Source organism: Dryobates pubescens, chromosome 34 (assembly GCF_014839835.1).
Source record: "Dryobates pubescens isolate bDryPub1 chromosome 34, bDryPub1.pri, whole genome shotgun sequence".
NCBI lineage: Eukaryota > Metazoa > Chordata > Aves > Piciformes > Picidae > Dryobates > Dryobates pubescens.
In genome coordinates, this window is record NC_071645.1 from 5,314,310 (window position 1) to 5,330,710 (window position 16,401).

General features: G+C 52.2%; 1 protein-coding gene across 1 annotated transcript in view; it reads left to right on the plus strand.

Annotated features, from left to right (window-relative positions):
- The first annotated feature begins 1,130 nt into the window (after positions 1 to 1,130).
- The window catches only part of NTM (neurotrimin), a 546,022-nt gene continuing 530,751 nt past the window's right edge, over positions 1,131 to 16,401 (plus strand). Inside the window, exon 1 of the mRNA XM_054176077.1 lies at positions 1,131 to 1,333. Coding sequence (XP_054032052.1) covers positions 1,258 to 1,333 — 76 coding nt within the window. The 5' untranslated portion in view covers positions 1,131 to 1,257. The remainder of the gene's footprint in view (positions 1,334 to 16,401) is intronic.

Consider the following 16,401-nt stretch of genomic DNA (forward strand, 5'->3'; position numbering starts at 1 on the left):
GCTCAGAGCTGGAGATGGTCTTTGAGTATAGGGGGAAAAAAGCCTTTCATAGAATCATAGAATCAATAAGGTTGGGAAAGACCTCAAAGATTAAGTCCAACCTGTCACTCTTTGTCTGGAGGGAAAAAAAAAAGTCCTATTTCTACTACAAATTGGAGAGTTATTCACTATTAAATCTTCTTTTGGAGCAATTTGCATCTGGGATCAGCCCTGCAGCAGGAAGAGGCTTGTCTGGATGGTGCTGGGGGACACTCTCCCCTTCAGACACCAGCCCTGCAAAGCAGAGGTGCACACCTTCATTCAGGGTGGTATGAGGAGGGGGGTGTCACTGGGGGGGGGGGTTCCCTCCCATCATCATGCAGGTGGTGAAACTGAGTCAGGACACTGTTGCTGTCACTCCATGGGGGGGGGTCACCCAGCTTTTGTTTTCTGGTAAAGGGGGGGGTGAGGATATCAGGATAGTGGGGGGGGGGGGGAATTGTGAGGATGTCAGGGTGGGGGAGATGTGAGGATACAAAGGGGGGGTGAGGATGCCACAAGGGAGGTGGGATGCGGTGTAAGAGTGCTCGGGATGGGGGGATGAGGATGCTGGGGGGGGGGGAGGAGGGGATTGAGGATGCTGGTGAGTATGAAAGGGGGGTTATGTCAGGATGCCTGGGGGTGTCTTAGATGCCTGGGGAGATGTGTAAGGGGGGGGGGGGGGGGGGGGGGAATTATGTGAGGATGCCGAGGGGGGGGGTCTGGGATGCCTGGGGGGGACTACATAAGGGGGGCGGGAGGGGTATGCAAGAATGCCGGGGGGGGGTCTGGGATGCCTGGGGGGTGTTGGATGCCGGCACGGGGGGGGCGCAGCCAATGAGTGCGGTGCGGGGGAGGGCTGCGCTGCGCGGCCGGCGGCGTGGTGCAGGCGGGCGGCGTGTGCGGGGCCGGAGCGGCGGGGACGGCAGCGCCTGTCCCTCGCACCTTGCAACCCCTTCCGACCCCCCCTTTCCCCCCTTCCCCCCCTTTTTTTTTTTTCCTTTTTTCTTTCCTCCTCTCTCCTTTTCTTCATGCATTTTTTTCCTTCCCTCACCCTGCGGTGAATTTTTTTTCCCCCCTCTTTCCCCTCTTCCCCCCCCCTCCCAACCCCCCTTTCCCCCTTCTTCCTCCTCCTCCTCCTCCTCCCTTCCCTTCCTGCGCTTTGCTCCGGGAAACGCTGGATTTTAAACCTCTCCCCGGCAAGCAGTGAGCTGGGAAGAAAGAGGTGGGGGTTAAAAGATGGCCCAAGCCAAAATGCAGCACCCCGTCTCTTGGGTGATCTTCGCCGGGATGGCCGCGCTGCTCCTCTCCCAAGGTAGGGCCGGGCAGGAATGCTGGGGGCGGGGGGGCGGCGGGATGCAGCTGAAGGATGCGCAGCCCACCCGGAGGGCTTGGGATGGGTGATGAGGAGCCCCCGAAGCGGGGGCTGAGCTGAAAGAGGGTCTCCAACCCGCCGTTAAGTTGCGGGCTGTGGAATGTGTGTGGATGTGGCTATGGCACGGTGGCATCTGGCAGTTTCTGCTTGCTTCGGGCTGCGGGGGGGGGAAGGCTCTTCTCCCCCAGTGATGATTTTTTGTTGTTGTCGGAGGGGAGGAAGCCGGTGCTAAAGGACTCTGCCGTCTCAACTTAGTTCCTGGATGCAATGCATCCAACAGGCGGGGGGTAGAAGTGGGGTTCGGGGTCTTTTTGTGCAGCCCTACCGCCGTCCTCTTTGCATTGCCGACCCGGCTGCAAGGTCGTCCCAAAAACTCCCGGGCTGGGGAGTTGGGAAGTCCTTGTCCCGGGTGAGCAGGGCTGCCTGCCCCTCTGGGGAGGGGAAGGATGCTTCCGGTGGGGTGTTTTACAAGAAGAAAAAGAGCAAAGGGAAAAAAGCGCTGGGCAAAGGCGGGGGGAAGGAGGGAGGCAGGAGCCAGCCCCATCTGGCCGGGAGCGCCGAGCCTGTCAGCTTGCGTTAGTCTCCTCGCAGCCATCTGGAGGGGCTGTGGGAGCGGGGTTACCTCCGGGGAGGGGAGGGGAGGGGGGAGAGGGGAAGAGGGAGGGGAGAGGGAAAGGATGGGGCTACATCCTTCCCCCCGGACCGAATCCTTCTCCGGGCTCTCCACGGATCTGGGATGGGGAGCGATGCACCCAGGGGGCTGCATTGCACCGTGCCCAGGGATGCCCCGGCTCCGTGGTACCCGGGATGGAAGCACCTCCGGGGGGGTGCGGACACCTTCAAGGAATGGCTGCACCCACCTTCTGGGTGGAAAACAAAAAAGAGAACAGCCATAGCCAGTTACCCCTGAGCTGCCCACCCAGGGCTGGGTGCAGGATTTGGCCACCCCTACGCCCAAATCAGCCCTGCCTGGTCCCCTCCTTCCTCTGCAGCAGGACTCTGGTAGGGTGTGAGAGCCCTGCCTGTGTGGTGCTGGGGGCTGCCCAAGCCGGGCTGGGGGCTGCTGTGCCCTGGGGGGGTGACCAGCAGCCTCCATCTCCTCTGAAACTTCTCTCTCCTGGGCAGGCTGGGCCGGCTCTTGCAGAGCCACCCCTGCCATATCGACCGCCGTGGGCTGCTTAGCATGCACATCACACGCCAAGGCATTGCTCCTCTTCCATGCCAAGACATTTCTCCTCTTATCCTTCCTCCCTCTCTCCCTCCACAAGCTTGCTTTCCTTCTCCCAGCCTTGCTGCTCAGGATCACCTCAGGATCCCAAGGGGATTTCCTAGGCGTGGGGCTGCTGCCTCCATTCTCCTGCTTAGAATTTGTGCTTCATTTATGTCGACTTCATTTCATATATATATATTTTTTAAGGCTTGCATTTACCTCTCAACTTGGCTTCCTTGCAGCCTTATTCCCTGCCTCTGATCATCTATCATGCTTCCTCCCCTCGCTCTCATCAAAGCTTGAGGATCAAAAAGTAGTTTGGGTTTGTTTTCCTGCGCTGCCTCACCAAGCAGATACAAAAAATAATCCTCCATCCCCCCCCTGCCCTGCAGAAGTCTGTGGCTGTGAGGAGCCCTCAAGTCGCTGCTGGGATTGAGGGGGGATGGGGGACACACAGAGGGAGCTGTGTTACGTGGGACCCTGGGCAGAATATTGCACAGAGCAGAACAGTTTGGGTCCAGTTTGGGTTTGGTTAGCTGTGAGGAACTGGGGGGGGGGAGAGGGTTGTGTGTGTGTGGAGGGGAGGGGAAGAGGAGTCCACCCAGAAGGTTTTCTGGCATAATTCTGCTTTAAAGAGTGGTTAAAGGAATAAAAAAACCCCACACAGCAAAACCAATTTTGCCTTTGGCAAAAGCTTTCAAAGGGAGCGTGGAGGAATTTGGGGCGGCGGGGGGGGGAGTTATTGGGCCCAAAGATTCCTCCTCAGAGGTGATTCACGGCCCCAAATCAGCAGCGTGGTGCTTCTGCTCCCTGAGCTCTGCCGGTATCTCCCAGCAGCTTGTTGGCTTTCGAACTTTTCCCTCTTGCTTGGCACACGAAGGGAGCTGCCTGGCGCTGGCAGAGCGCTGGCGTGCAGGGAGAGCGCCTTCTGCGCGCACCTCCCGCACAGCAGCTCCAGAGCCCTGTGCTGCCCTCTGCAGCGCCTTTATCAATATTCCAGGGCATTTACCTATTTACTGCCAAACAAACAAGGAGGAAAGTGGCTGGGGAGTGTGCTTGAGAGTAGAGTGGAGCCTCAAGTGGGATAATTCCTAAGTGCTTGACCATCTGCATTTGTGCAAACATCCAGAGGGCCACTGAGTTTCGCTGATAGATTGTTGGGCTGATTGTTTTCTTTCACTCTGGAAGCAGGAGGCTGTTGAGTGCTGTAGCCATCAGGAAGGAGCTTGATGGGCCCCGAGGTGTCCAACCTGCTTTTGTCCCACCGTTCCCAAGGGTCCTTCTGGGTGTTGGTACTAGAAAGCAAGCTCGAGGCTCACCCTTGGGTGCTGCATCTCCCATAGGGATGAGATGCTCGTCGCATGGGGGCGTGGGAAGGGCAGAGCCAGCCAAAAATTCAGCTGTGGCTTGGGGGGAAGAGAACTGGGAAGACTGCAGAGGGCTGGGATTGCCTCAGGCACTGGGAAGTGAGTGACTGTTTGGCAACACAGCTCTCATTGTTGGCTATATTTTTTTCCTGCATGGGTTTTAAATAGCACCACTGAACAGCTATCTAGAGCACGTTTAAGGATCCAGCAGCAGCATTTTCTCTTCCTTCTTTCCATGTTTCAAAGCAGAGGTATGGTCTTGTGTGTGCTTGATACTCATGAATCATACACACACACACATACCTGGATTCCTCGAGGAAGAGGAGGGCTTGAGCACTTGGGGAGGGGAAGAGGGAAGTGGGAAGAAAACTCTTGGCTCAACCATGTGTAAAAGGATTACGCAGGCTAAAAGGTCACAGAAGATTTAGCTGGGCCTTTAGCATCAGTAAGCCAAGAATTATGGGAATTTGCTTTACAAATTAGCATAAAGACCTTATTCTAATGAGCAGAGGGGCTGAAATAGGTATGGAAAATAATAGCATATGTCAACAGCATCCGTGGGAGTGTTCCTCAGACGAAGGAATTATTCGCTCCGTCGCTGTGGCTGGGTCGCAGATAATTCCCAGACTGAGCCACAGGCCTCCACTCATGGGTGATGGAGAAGTTGGGTCTGGGAGGGAGAGACACATCCACAGATTAACAGATTGCATCAGGTTGGAAGGGACCCTCAAAGGTCATCTTGTCCAACCTCCCTGCAGTCAGCAAGGACATCTCCAACTAGAGCAGGCTGCCCAGGGCCACGGCAAGGCTGATCTTGAATGTCTCGACCGCATCCCTGGGCAATCTGTGCCAGGATTTCACCACTCTCATGGTAAACAGCTTCCTCCTGATGTCCAACCTTAATCTCCCCAGCTCTAGTTTCAAGCCATTGTCCCTCACCCTATCACCACAAGCCCTTCTAAACAGTCCCTCCCCACCTTTCCTGTAGGTCTCCTCCAGATATTGAAATATTGCTCTAAGGTCTCCCCAGCATCTTCTCTTCTCCAGGCTGAACATCCCCAATTCTTTCAGCCTGTGTTTGTAGGAGAGGTGTTCCTCTGATCACCTTTGTGGCTTCCTCTAGACCTGCTCCAGCAGGTCCATGTTCTTCTTGTCTTAGGGTCCCATAGCTGGATACAACACTGCAGGTGAGGTCTCCCCAGAGCAGAGCAGAGGGGCAGGATCCCCTCCCTCCATCTGTGGCCATTCTGCTTTTGATGCAGCCCAGGCTGCCACTGGCCTTCTGTGCTGCAAGTGCCCATTGCTGGCTCCTGTCCAGCTTCTCCCCCACCAGTACCCCCAAGTCCTTTTCTCCAGGGCTGCTCTCAATCATCTTATCCCCCAGGCAGGAGGCAAGATTTAACCTGACCAAGGTGCGGGACCTTGCGCTTTGCCTTATCGAACCTCCTGAGACTCTCTTCAGTCCACTTCTCCAGCCTGTCCAGGACAGAATCCTGTCCATGTGAGCTGCTTCCCCTTGGGAAGGTCAGGATTTGAGAAGGTTTCCTTGGTGGAGGTGGGAGGCAGGGCGGGGGAAACCTTCTGGCAGTTGGTACAGGAAGGTAATTGAGCTAATGAATGTATATAAGAAACATTACATCTATCGACATCGCTCTGGGAACACCCAGATTTATAGTTCCCTGGGGAAAATATTGGATGTGGCTTCCTGGTGGATAATAGTTACTGTGCTGGGTCAATAGAATGTGATATTCACCCCCACAGCAGAGAATAGCTGTTTAATAGGTAATAACAGTAATAATCAATAGCTACATGATTAGATAACCCCGTTATAGGCAGTACATAAAAGGAAGGGAAGACACCGTGGTTACTCAGCTGCCTGGATGGGAATGTTGAGGAACATCTGTTGCTCCTGGTGATCCTAAATGGAGCTGGAAGCAGGTGCCCAGCACCTCTGGAAATCAGGCCACCACGTGGGATTAACTGGCACAGATTGAACACTCAGCAGAGCAAAGAGGAGCCCCAGCACAGAGCTTGGGAAGCAGGCTGCACCGAGCGAAAATGTGGGCTGGCACCTAAACTGCTGGGCTGGCACTTGGGATCTTGGGTTGGTTGGTGGCTTTGAAGGGTTGGTGGCTTTCTTGGTTCCTTCAAGAAGGACAGGGGCTTGCTGGAGAGGATAAAGGAAAGATGCAACCAGCATCTGAACAAGAGGACAGAGTCTCAAGCTGTGCCAGGGGAAGTTTAGGCTGGAGGTGAGGAGAAAGTTCTTCCCAGAAAGAGGAATTTGCCATTGGGGTGTGCTGCCCAGGTGGACTCATCATCCCTGGAGGTGTTCAAGAAAGGATTGGATGTGGCACTTGGAGCCATGGTTTAGTTGGTCATGAAGTGTTGGGTGATAGGTTAGACTTGATGACCTCTGAGGTCATTTCCAACCTTATTGAGTCTGTGATCTCTGTGATGATGAAAGGCTGAGAGATTTGGGGCTGTTTAGTCTGGAGAAGAGCAGCCTCAGAGGAGATGTCATCAATGCTGATCAATACTTCAAGGGTGGGTGTCAGGAGGATGGGACCAGACTTTGTTCAGTGATGCCCAGTGAGAGGGACACAAACCTGAACATGGCAAGTTCCATCTAAACATGAGGAGGAACTTCTTTAATTGAAGGGTGATGGAGCCCTGGAGCAGGTGGTGGAGTCTCCATCTCTGGAGCCATTCCAAACCCACCTGGTGCATTCCTATGTGGCCTTCTGTAGGTGCAGCTGCCTTGGCAGGGGGGTTGGACTCAATGATCTCCAGAGGTCCCTTCCAAGCCCTAACATCCTGTGATTCCATGATTTGCTCTGTGCAGCATGCCATGTGGGGTTTTTCATGGCCTGGGGTAGTGCTGCTTCCCTCTGAGCATCCCTCCACTGATCTGTCATGCAGTGGTTGGCTAGTAGAATGTAGCAAGGAGTAAAGTTGTTGTGGTTGCTCTGTGCTGTGTGTGTGGAGAGCTCCTTATCAGAGAGACCATCAGAGTGTCATTTGTAAAGGGATACCTCTGTACTGTGGTGTGCCAGAGGACACACGCTGGAGCTGGCTCCTGCTGCATCTACTCCAGCTTTAGGAGCCCCACATGTGGATTAGAGTTGTGTGAAGTCCCAGATTAGAGTTGTGTGAAGTCCCATGCACACTGGATTTCAGCTTATTGCTCTTAGAATATAGGCATGGAGAAGGTTATCTCCAGTGGGATACATGAGGAGACAGCTAAGCAGACCTGGCCTGCATGGCCAAGGAGGTATGGAGCTGTTCAGCCATCCCCAGGCTAGGGATGAGATTCATTGCCTGGCCAAGAGGAGGTGAATAGGAGTTTGACACCTAGAGAAGAATATCAGGTGGTAGCAATGAGCCTGGGGTAAACCTTCTCTGGTGACTGTAAACTTCTGGACTTGATGGTTCCTGAGGTCTTTTCCAACCTGGTTGATTCTGTAATCAAAGGGATGGGCTCTCTTTAGCAGGCTTGGAGGTGCTGGATGCTCTGGAGTCCATAACCAGTGTTGGGATGCCCTAGTGCCTAGCAGAAACTGCTTGTCTTTATCTCTGTTGGCATTTTGACCACCACAGCAGCCCTGGTTTATGTTTTTTTTTCCTGTCTTCCCTTTGTGCCAGCCCTGGCCTGTGCCTGAGATGAGTTCATTCCATATTGGAAGTGTCTGCTTCATGTCTTTGCCTTGTAGTTTTGGCTTTAAGATATCCCTATTGTGATCCCCCTCCAATCTGATATGTTTCCCCCCCCACACACCTATGAGGAGAAAATTGATCAGTTTGACAGATCTAGGTCAAAGTTAGCAAGCAGGGCTTGCTGTTTTCTGTGATAAACCAAGGTGGAGAGCTCACCAGCTTGCTTCCCAGGCAGCTCACAGTCAGCCAGTGGAGCTGGGCTCCATCCAGCCTTCTTCCTCAGCCTGTGGTACATGGGGAGGAGCTTTCTGGCTGTGGAACTCAGGAAAAAAATAAACCCCAAACCTCTCTTGCATCTCTTTCCTTCCCAAACTTCAATAGTGGCAGGGAAGGGCAATGTTGCCTTTGCTGCTTCCCCAGCTGAAGGGATGCTTTCCTGCAGCAAAGCTTTGAAGAGGGTAAATAGGGCTTTTTTTCCCCCCCAGTGTTGCTGGTGGTGCTCCTTTGATGCCTGGTGGCAGATCCAGCTGGCCCCCAAACGTGATCCACCTTAGATGTTCGTGGCAAAGACTTGGAGCTGCATCTTGGACTTGGAGTTGAGTCCTTAGTGTTTTTAAACAGGGGCCAAAAAAAGCAAGATGCCAGATTTGGGGATTCTGTAGTGGAAGTCCAAGCTGTGCTGCCGTCTCCTATCTTCAGCCAGGGTCTTTCTGTGCCTTCAGTAGCTTCTGTGTGCAAACCCCAAACTGTAAAGGATGAGCTCTTTGTTATTGCATCCCCTGGAACGCCCTGGCCCCAAGAATTGCTTTCATGGGTGCTGGTGCATCCTCTAAACATCACTGATCCGGTGCTCCCTGCACATTTGGAGCAGTGGCTGCTGGCCTTGAGGAGCTCCCAGCTCCCTCCTCCTTCCCAGAGCAGGCACCTTGCTCTTGGTTAATAATAAATCAGAGGTGCTGCCTTCGCTGGGCTCTGTTATCTCCTGCCAAGGAGAGCATCATGGATTTTTGATGTGCTTGCACTTAATATGTCCAATGCTGAAAGCTGTTGTAAATTAATTGACCCCTTGACCTTCTTGTCCTGTTGACTGTTCCCACTAAAGACAGTGGTTGGTTCTTGGCATCCTCCCCTCTCTGCTTTCCCTTCCTCCATCTCGTGCATGCTTCGCTTGCTAATCAGGGGCAGTGGAAAAAGGGCCCTCTGAGCAGGGCTTCATGCAGCCCAGGAGCCACTGCTCTGAGATGCTTTGTAGCAGTCGTGCAGGGAAGCCAAGATCCCAGGGACCCAACGTGCATAAATGAGTGGAGGTTGGAGTATTCCCTTCAAAGCGCTGGAGAGGCTGTGATGGAAGCTGGCTCAGTATCATCCGACTTCCCGTGAGCATGGGGTGAGAGTGCTGCTGAGCTGAAAGTCATGGGGCAGGACTGGGGAACTTCTGGAGGGGGGGCTGAGGATCTTCAGGAGGTGGGTGGACCCCAGCAGCAGTGGGGTGATCAGTACCTTGTAGGAGGGCACTTCAATCTGTCTAGAGAGCTGTGGCTTGCACCAAGCCCTTAACTTTGGAGCCACGGTGGGTCTGGCTTGCAGAGAGGATGGGAGCAGCAGGAGTTTGGTGGTTTAGAGGACACAGTCTCAAGCTGCACCAGGGGAGGTTTAGGCTGGAGGTGAGGAGAAAGTTCTTCCCAGAAAGAGAGATTGGCCATTGGAATGTGCTGCCCAGGGAGGTGGTGGAGCCACCATCACTGGAGGTGTTTAGGAAGAGACTTGATGAGGCACTTGGTGCCGTGGTTTAGTTGATTAGATGGTGTTGGGTGATAGGTTGGACGCAACGATCTCAAAGGTCTTTTCCAACCTGGTCTATCCTATCCTATCCTATCCTATCCTATCCTATCCTATCCTATCCTATCCTATCCTATCCTATCCTATCCTATCCTACTCTACTCTACTCTACTCTACTCTACTCTACTCTACCATATCCCATCCTATCCTATCCCATTCTATCCTATCCTATCCTATCCTATCCTATCCTATCCTATCCTACTCTACTCTACTCTACTCTACCATATCCCATCCTATCCTATCCCATTCTATCCTATCCTATCCTATCCTATCCTATCCTATCCTATCCTACTCTACTCTACTCTACTCTACTCTACTCTACCATATCCCATCCTATCCTATCCCATTCTATCCTATCCTATCCTATCCTATCCTATCCTATCCTATCCTATCCTATCCTATCCTATCCTACTCTACTCTACTCTACTCTATTCTATTCTATTCTATTCTATTCTATAGCAGCAGAGAAAAATAATGCTGGGATGTGGGTTCTGAGTTTGTTTCTACTTGTCCTGCAGTGATGTGGCCTCATTTCATGGCTCTTCCTCCCTCAGAAAGATCCCAGCCATCATCCCCTTCACGTCTGCTCTAGCCAGCCTGGATTTGGTTGGGTGTTTTTTTTCCCCCTCCACTATGTAACTACATCGCTGAGCACTGGGACAACCCTGCCTGAGCCTGAAAGGGAGCTTGTGAGACTCGATTCTCATCCTCCCCTGCCTCGCCATGGGAGACTGCAGCTGCTAAGAAGCCCAAGGAAAGAAAAAAAGAAAGAAGCCAGAGGAAATTGTTCAATATTAGACACGAAGCAGAGTGGAGGTCTTTATTTATTCCCAAACAGACTAAACCAGGGGAGGGAGGGGGGTGGAAAAAAGATCCTGGTGAAAGTAAATTGTAGGCAAAGCAGAGATTGATTTTTGTTTTGTTTTTCTTAAGCATTCTTGTGCAGACTTGGAGCTGAACAAAGCTTTGTGTGCAAGTTGTGAAGAGGTTGCAGACAAAAACAGAAAGAGAGGAGAGATCCAAGGGGCTGCATTCCAGCTGCATCAAAAGAGCCTGGAGTCTGGAGCCTTGCTCTGTTTTATTTCCCCTCTCCCCCCACCCCCTTTTATTTTGTTGTGATTTCTTGAAGCCCAGATCCTCTGCTCATGTTTTGATTTTTGTCACCAACTGCACTCTGGAGTTAAAGAACTGCTTTGAAAGCCAGATCTGACCTGCCTCATTGGGAGGGTGACAAGCACTCGAAGCAAAGCGAGGTTCATTAGTGCTGTCGAAGAATCATCTCAGGCCTTACATGAGCTTTGTTCCCCTCCTCTTGTAGGGGTGTGGGGTTGGGGCTTGGCCTTGATCTTAGACGTAGTGTCTAGGGGAGGATTTTAGGGCCACAAAGCTGGGAAAGGGACTGGAGATCAGGGCTGGTGAGGAGCAGCTGAAGGAACTGAGGTTTAGTGTGGGGAAAAGGAGGCTGAGAGGAGACCTTGTTGCACTCTATTCTTATTCCATTCTACTCCATTCTACTCCATTCTATTCTATTCTACTCTATTCTTTTCTACTCTATTCTATTCTATTCCATTCTATTCCCATTCCATTCCATTCCATTCCATTCCATTCCATTCCATTCCATTCCATTCCATACTATTCTATTCCATTCCATTCTATTCCATTCCATAGCACTCCCTGAAAGGAGATTGGAGTGAGGTGGGGGCTGGTTTCTTCTCCCTAGGATCAGGTGATAGGACAAGAGGAAATGTCCTGAGGAGGTTTAGAATCATAGAATCAGCATGATTGGAAAAGACCTCAATGATCATCAAGTCCAACCTGGCACCCAAGACCTCATGACTACTAAACCATGGCACCTAGTGCCACATCCAATCCCCTCTTGAACACCTACAGGGATGGGGACTCCACCACCTCCCCGGGCAGCCCATTCCAATGGCTAACAACTCTCTCTGTGAAGAAGGTTGGATATTAGGAACAATTTCTTTGCTGCAAGAGTGGCCAGACATTGGAAGAGGCTGCTCAGGGAGGTGGTGGAGTCTCCATCCCTGGAGGTGCTCGATAAACCTGTGGCCATGGCACTTTGGGACATGGTTCAGTGAGCCTGGTGGTCTTAGGCTGGCAGTTGGAGTTGATGATCTTAGAGGACTCTTCCAAGTGAGACAATTGTATGATCCCATGAGCTATTTAGAGAATAACACAAAGTTCTTGGCTTGGGGTTGGTTGTTTTCTCGCTTTTATTCCCTTTCTGCGGGACAGATGGTATTTAGAGATCAGAGGGTGCCTGCATTTAGACTTTGCCTTTTGCAAAGTCAATCCCCAAAAGCCAGCACTGGGGTTTTTGAGAGAGAGCCAAAGCATGGGAGAGTGGCAGGGCTGGCTGGCAAGAGGTGAATTTGGATTTAGCATGAGTGACATCTCTCTTAATGAAGCCCTTTCTGGAGCAAGGCTGGCGGGGAGCGGGATCCATTAGAAGCTGAGGCAGCAGCAGAGCCAAAACCACCTTGTTATTGAAGACAGCATGGAAAAAAAAACAACCCACCCCAAAGCACCAACCCTTGGCTATTATTTATTGTTTACCTTTTGTGCTGCTTTTCCACATGTCAGCTCTTCCCATTGTGCATTTTGGGGGGGGGACCCTTCAAAAGCTGACATCGCATTAGCAGCCCGGCTCCAAAGCCCCCCGCCCCCCCACATAATGCATGAAGTATGATTATTCCTTCTGATCCACTTGTGTTTATGTAAATGGATGGAAAAGCGGTTTTCAGCTTATTTCAGGAGCTTAAGGGATTCATCCCAAGCCTATTATTGAAGAAATCAGAAAGTGAAAAGCAACTTCTGAGACAAGGAATTAGCAGCTCAATGGCAGCGTGGGGACCGCCGGCTGCAGCCGCAGATGGGAATTCCCTCGGGACGCGCACAGCAAACGCCTGGCAACAGGTTGTTGGGCTTGGGAGGGACTCCAGGGAGGTTTGTGGTTAATCCCAAGGGATCACAGAATCACAGAATCACCAAGGTTGGAAGAGATCTCAAGGATCATCAAGAGCAACCTGTCACCCAACACCTCATGACTAACTAAACCATGGCACCAAGAGCCACATCCACTCCCCTCCGCCAGGGATGGGGACTCCAGCACCTCCCTGGGCAGCACATTCCAATGTCTAACAACTCTCTCAGTGAAGAACTTTCTCCTCACCTCCAGCCTAAACTTCCCCTGGTGCAGCTTGAGACTGTGTTCTCTTGTTCTGGTGCTGGTTGCCTGGGAGAAGAGACCAACCCCCACGTGGCTACAACCTCCCTTCAAGTAGTTGTAGACAGCAATAAGGTCTCCCCTGAGACCTTGGGAGGGTCCAGGCTGGGGGTCTGGAAAAGGGAGTTGGGTGTAAACCATCAGAGGTGGTGGTGGTAGTGGTTGGGTTTGGGTTTGTTTTTCTTGGCTGATGATGTTGCAGTTGCAGCACAGGCTGCAAAATCCTGGTTGAGAAGCCTGGCTCTGGGCTGGGACAGTGAAGCTGGTGAGGAGTCTGGAGAACAGGGCTGGGGTGGAGTGGCTGAGGGAACTGGGGTGGCTTAGTCTGGAAAAAAACTGGGTCCAGTGTGGAGCCCTCAGTTTAGGAAGGATGTTGAGTTGCTGGAATGTGTCCAGAGAAGGGCAACAAAGCTGGGGAGGGGTCTGGAGCACAGCCCTGGGAGGAGAGGCTGAGGGAGCTGGGGTTGCTGAGCCTGGAGAAGAGGAGGCTCAGGGGAGACCTTCTTGCTCTCTACAACTCCCTGAAGGAAGGTTGTAGCCAGGAGGGGGTTGGTCTCTTCTCCCAGGCAAGCAGCACCAGAACAAGAGGACACAGTCTCAAGCTGTGCCAGGGGAGGTTTAGTTGATTAGATGGTGTTGGGTGATAGGTTGGACTTGAAGATCTCGAAGGTCTTTTCCAATCTGTTCTGTTCTGTTCTATTCTATTCTAAAAAGGAGGCTGAGGGGAGGCCTTCTGGCTCTCTACAACTCCTTGAAAGGAGGTAGGGGTGAGGTGGTCTCTTCTCCCCAGTATCAGGAGATTAAAGGAGAGGAAATGGCCTGTGAAATTATGCCAGGACAGGTGTAGATTGGAGATGAGGAACAATTTCTTTGCTGCAAGAGTAGTCAGGCATTGGAGCAGACTGCCCAGGGAGGTGGTGGAGTCCCCATCCCTGGAGGTGTTCAAGGTGTTCAGTCTGGAGAAAAGAAGGCTCCAAGGTGACCTCATTGTGGCCTTCCAGTATCTGAAGGGGGCTCCAAGAAGGCTGGGGAGGGACTGCTCAGGATCTCAGATAGTGATAGGTCTAGGGGGAATGGAATGAAGCTGGAGGTGGGGAGATTCAGGCTGGAGGTGAGGAGGAAGTTCTTCCCCATGAGAGTGGTGAAGCCCTGGAATGGGTTGTGCAGGGAGGTGGTTGAGGTCCTGTCCCCGGAGGTGTTTAAGCCCAGGCTGGCTGAGGCTGTGGCCAGCCTGATCTGGTGTGAGGTGTCCCTGGCCATGGCAGGGGGGTTGGAACTAGCTGATCCTTGTGGTCCCTTCCAACCCTGATTGTGATACTATGATGCTATGATACTATGAAATGGCACTTGGGAACATGGTTTGATGGCCATGGTAGTGTTTAGGGTTGGCCCTGCTGATCTTGGAGGTCTGTCCCAGCTGACACAGTTCTATGCATGAATGGAGGCTGCTCAGGAGCACCCCCACGTCCCTAGTGTGTGCCGGCTGTAACACCTGCAAGGCTTTTCCACCTCTCTCAGGAGAGACTGGGGAACAGATGCAAACCCTGTTTAGGATGGCACCTTCCAGCCAGCCCTGCAGCATCTCATCCCTCCTCTCCTGCTGCAGGTTTTTTTTTTTACCCTAGTTTGGTCCTTTTTCCCCCCTTCCTTATGTTAATTTCCCACCTGAGCACCAAGTACTTTATAAATAGCAAATCTGAAATGAATTTCCTAGCAGCAATCATTATCTCCCTCGACAGCCATTAAACATTCACACAAGCAGAGCAAAATGACAAAGGGGATTGATTTTTACAGAATGTTGGGGGGGGGGGGGGAGGCAGGAGAAAGGAAATTTGTTGACAAGGCATTTTTTTTCCACTTCCTACACCCCCCCTCCATCTCCACTCTCTCCTCCCTTCCAGATCTTCTGTCTGGAAGAATTTAAAATCATCCAGCAGCTTCTTTATTATTGTTTTTTTTTTTTTAAGCTCAGGTTGGGGAAAAGGAAAGCTGGAAATAAATCCTGAGATGATCAGAGGGTTGGAGAACCTCCCCTGTGGGGACAGGCTGAGGGAGTTGGGGTTGTTCAGCCTGGAGAAAAGAAGGCTCCAGGGAGACCTGGAGTTCTGGAGCCCCTATTGCAAGAGGGATCTGGAGGGGCTGGAAGGTGTCCAGAGAAGGGCCATGAGGATGAGCAGAGGGCTGGAGCACCTCTCCTGTGAGGACAGACTGAAGGAGTTGGGGCTGTTCAGTCTGGAGAAGAGAAGGCTCCGAGGTGACTTCATTGTGGCCTTCCAGTATCTGAAGGGGGCTACAAGAAGGATGGGGAGGGACTGCTCAGGATCTCAGGGAGTGATAGGACTGGGGGGAATGGAATGAAGCTGGAGGTGGGGAGATTCAGACTGGAGGTGAGGAGGAAGTTCTTCCCCATGAGAGTGGTGAAGCCCTGGAATGGGTTGTCCAGGGAGGTGGTTGAGGCCCCATCCCTGGAGGTGTTTAAGCCCAGGCTGGCTGAGGCTGTGGCCAGCCTGATGTAGTGTGAGGTGTCCCTGCCCATGGCAGGGGGGTTGGAACTAGCTGATCCTTATGGTCCCTTCCAACCCTGACTGATACTGAGATACTGTGATACTACACTATGATACCTTAGAGCAGCCTTCCAGTACCTGAAGGAGGCCACAGGAGAGCTGGGGAGGGACTTTTTAAATGGGTTTCTAGTGACAGAACAAGGGGCAATGGCTTTGAGCTGGAAGAGGGCAGATTGAGACTGGAGATTAGGAAGAAATTCTTTAGAGAGAGGGTGGGGAGACCCTGGCACAGGCTGCCCAGGGAGGCTGTGGCTGCCTCTTCCCTGGAGGTGTTCAAGGCCAGGCTGGATGAAGCCTTGAGCAACCTGGGCTGGTGGGAGGTGTCCCTGCCCATGGCAGGGGGTTTGGAACTGGATGACCTTTAAGGTCCCTTCCACCCCAACCCATCCTATAAATGTCTGACATTTGAACAAAGAGCCTTCCTTTCCCTCCCCTGGCAGCCCCCTGCAAGCTTCCCTCCGTCGCCTAAACGTGAAGTTAGTTGCGTGGCCCCAGCTGTGGAGAGGAATATGTCAGAGTTAATGCCTCTGAAGATGGAGGGGTGGGCTGGTGAAGGGGGGGGGGGGTGTTGGGGTGAAGGTTGGGGGTGTGGGGGGTGGAAGGAGGGGGATGCAATCTCTGCAGCCTTCTCAGCAGCCTGAATGTGTTGATGCAATAGTTGGGAGCCGGCAAGCTGCTGCCGTACGAGGCAGTGTAGCTGAAAATTTAACTTTGATTTCAATTTTCATATTTGTCAGCAATAATTAGATTCAAGAAATGTTGTGGGGTGGCTTTTTTTTTTTCCCTTTTTCTTTTTTTTTTTTCCCCTCTTTTCCTTTTTTGTGTGTGTATGTGTGTGTGCTGCTGTTCTAACATACTAATAAGCAGGAGCCTTTGTAGTACGGCTAATGGAGGCTTTTATTCCACACCCCCCCACCTTGTTTCTTTTCCTAGTGGGCTAGAAAAATTCCATTAAAGGGGGAAGTCATACTGTATTACCATGCTGCAACATGCATTGACTTGGCTGCCACAGCAATAGCAGCACTGGGAGGCAGTGGCCCTTGCTTCCAGCTGCGGGGAGGACGGCCTGGAATCATCGAATCACAGAGCGGCAGGGGTTGGAAGGGACCTCCAGAGATCACCGAGTC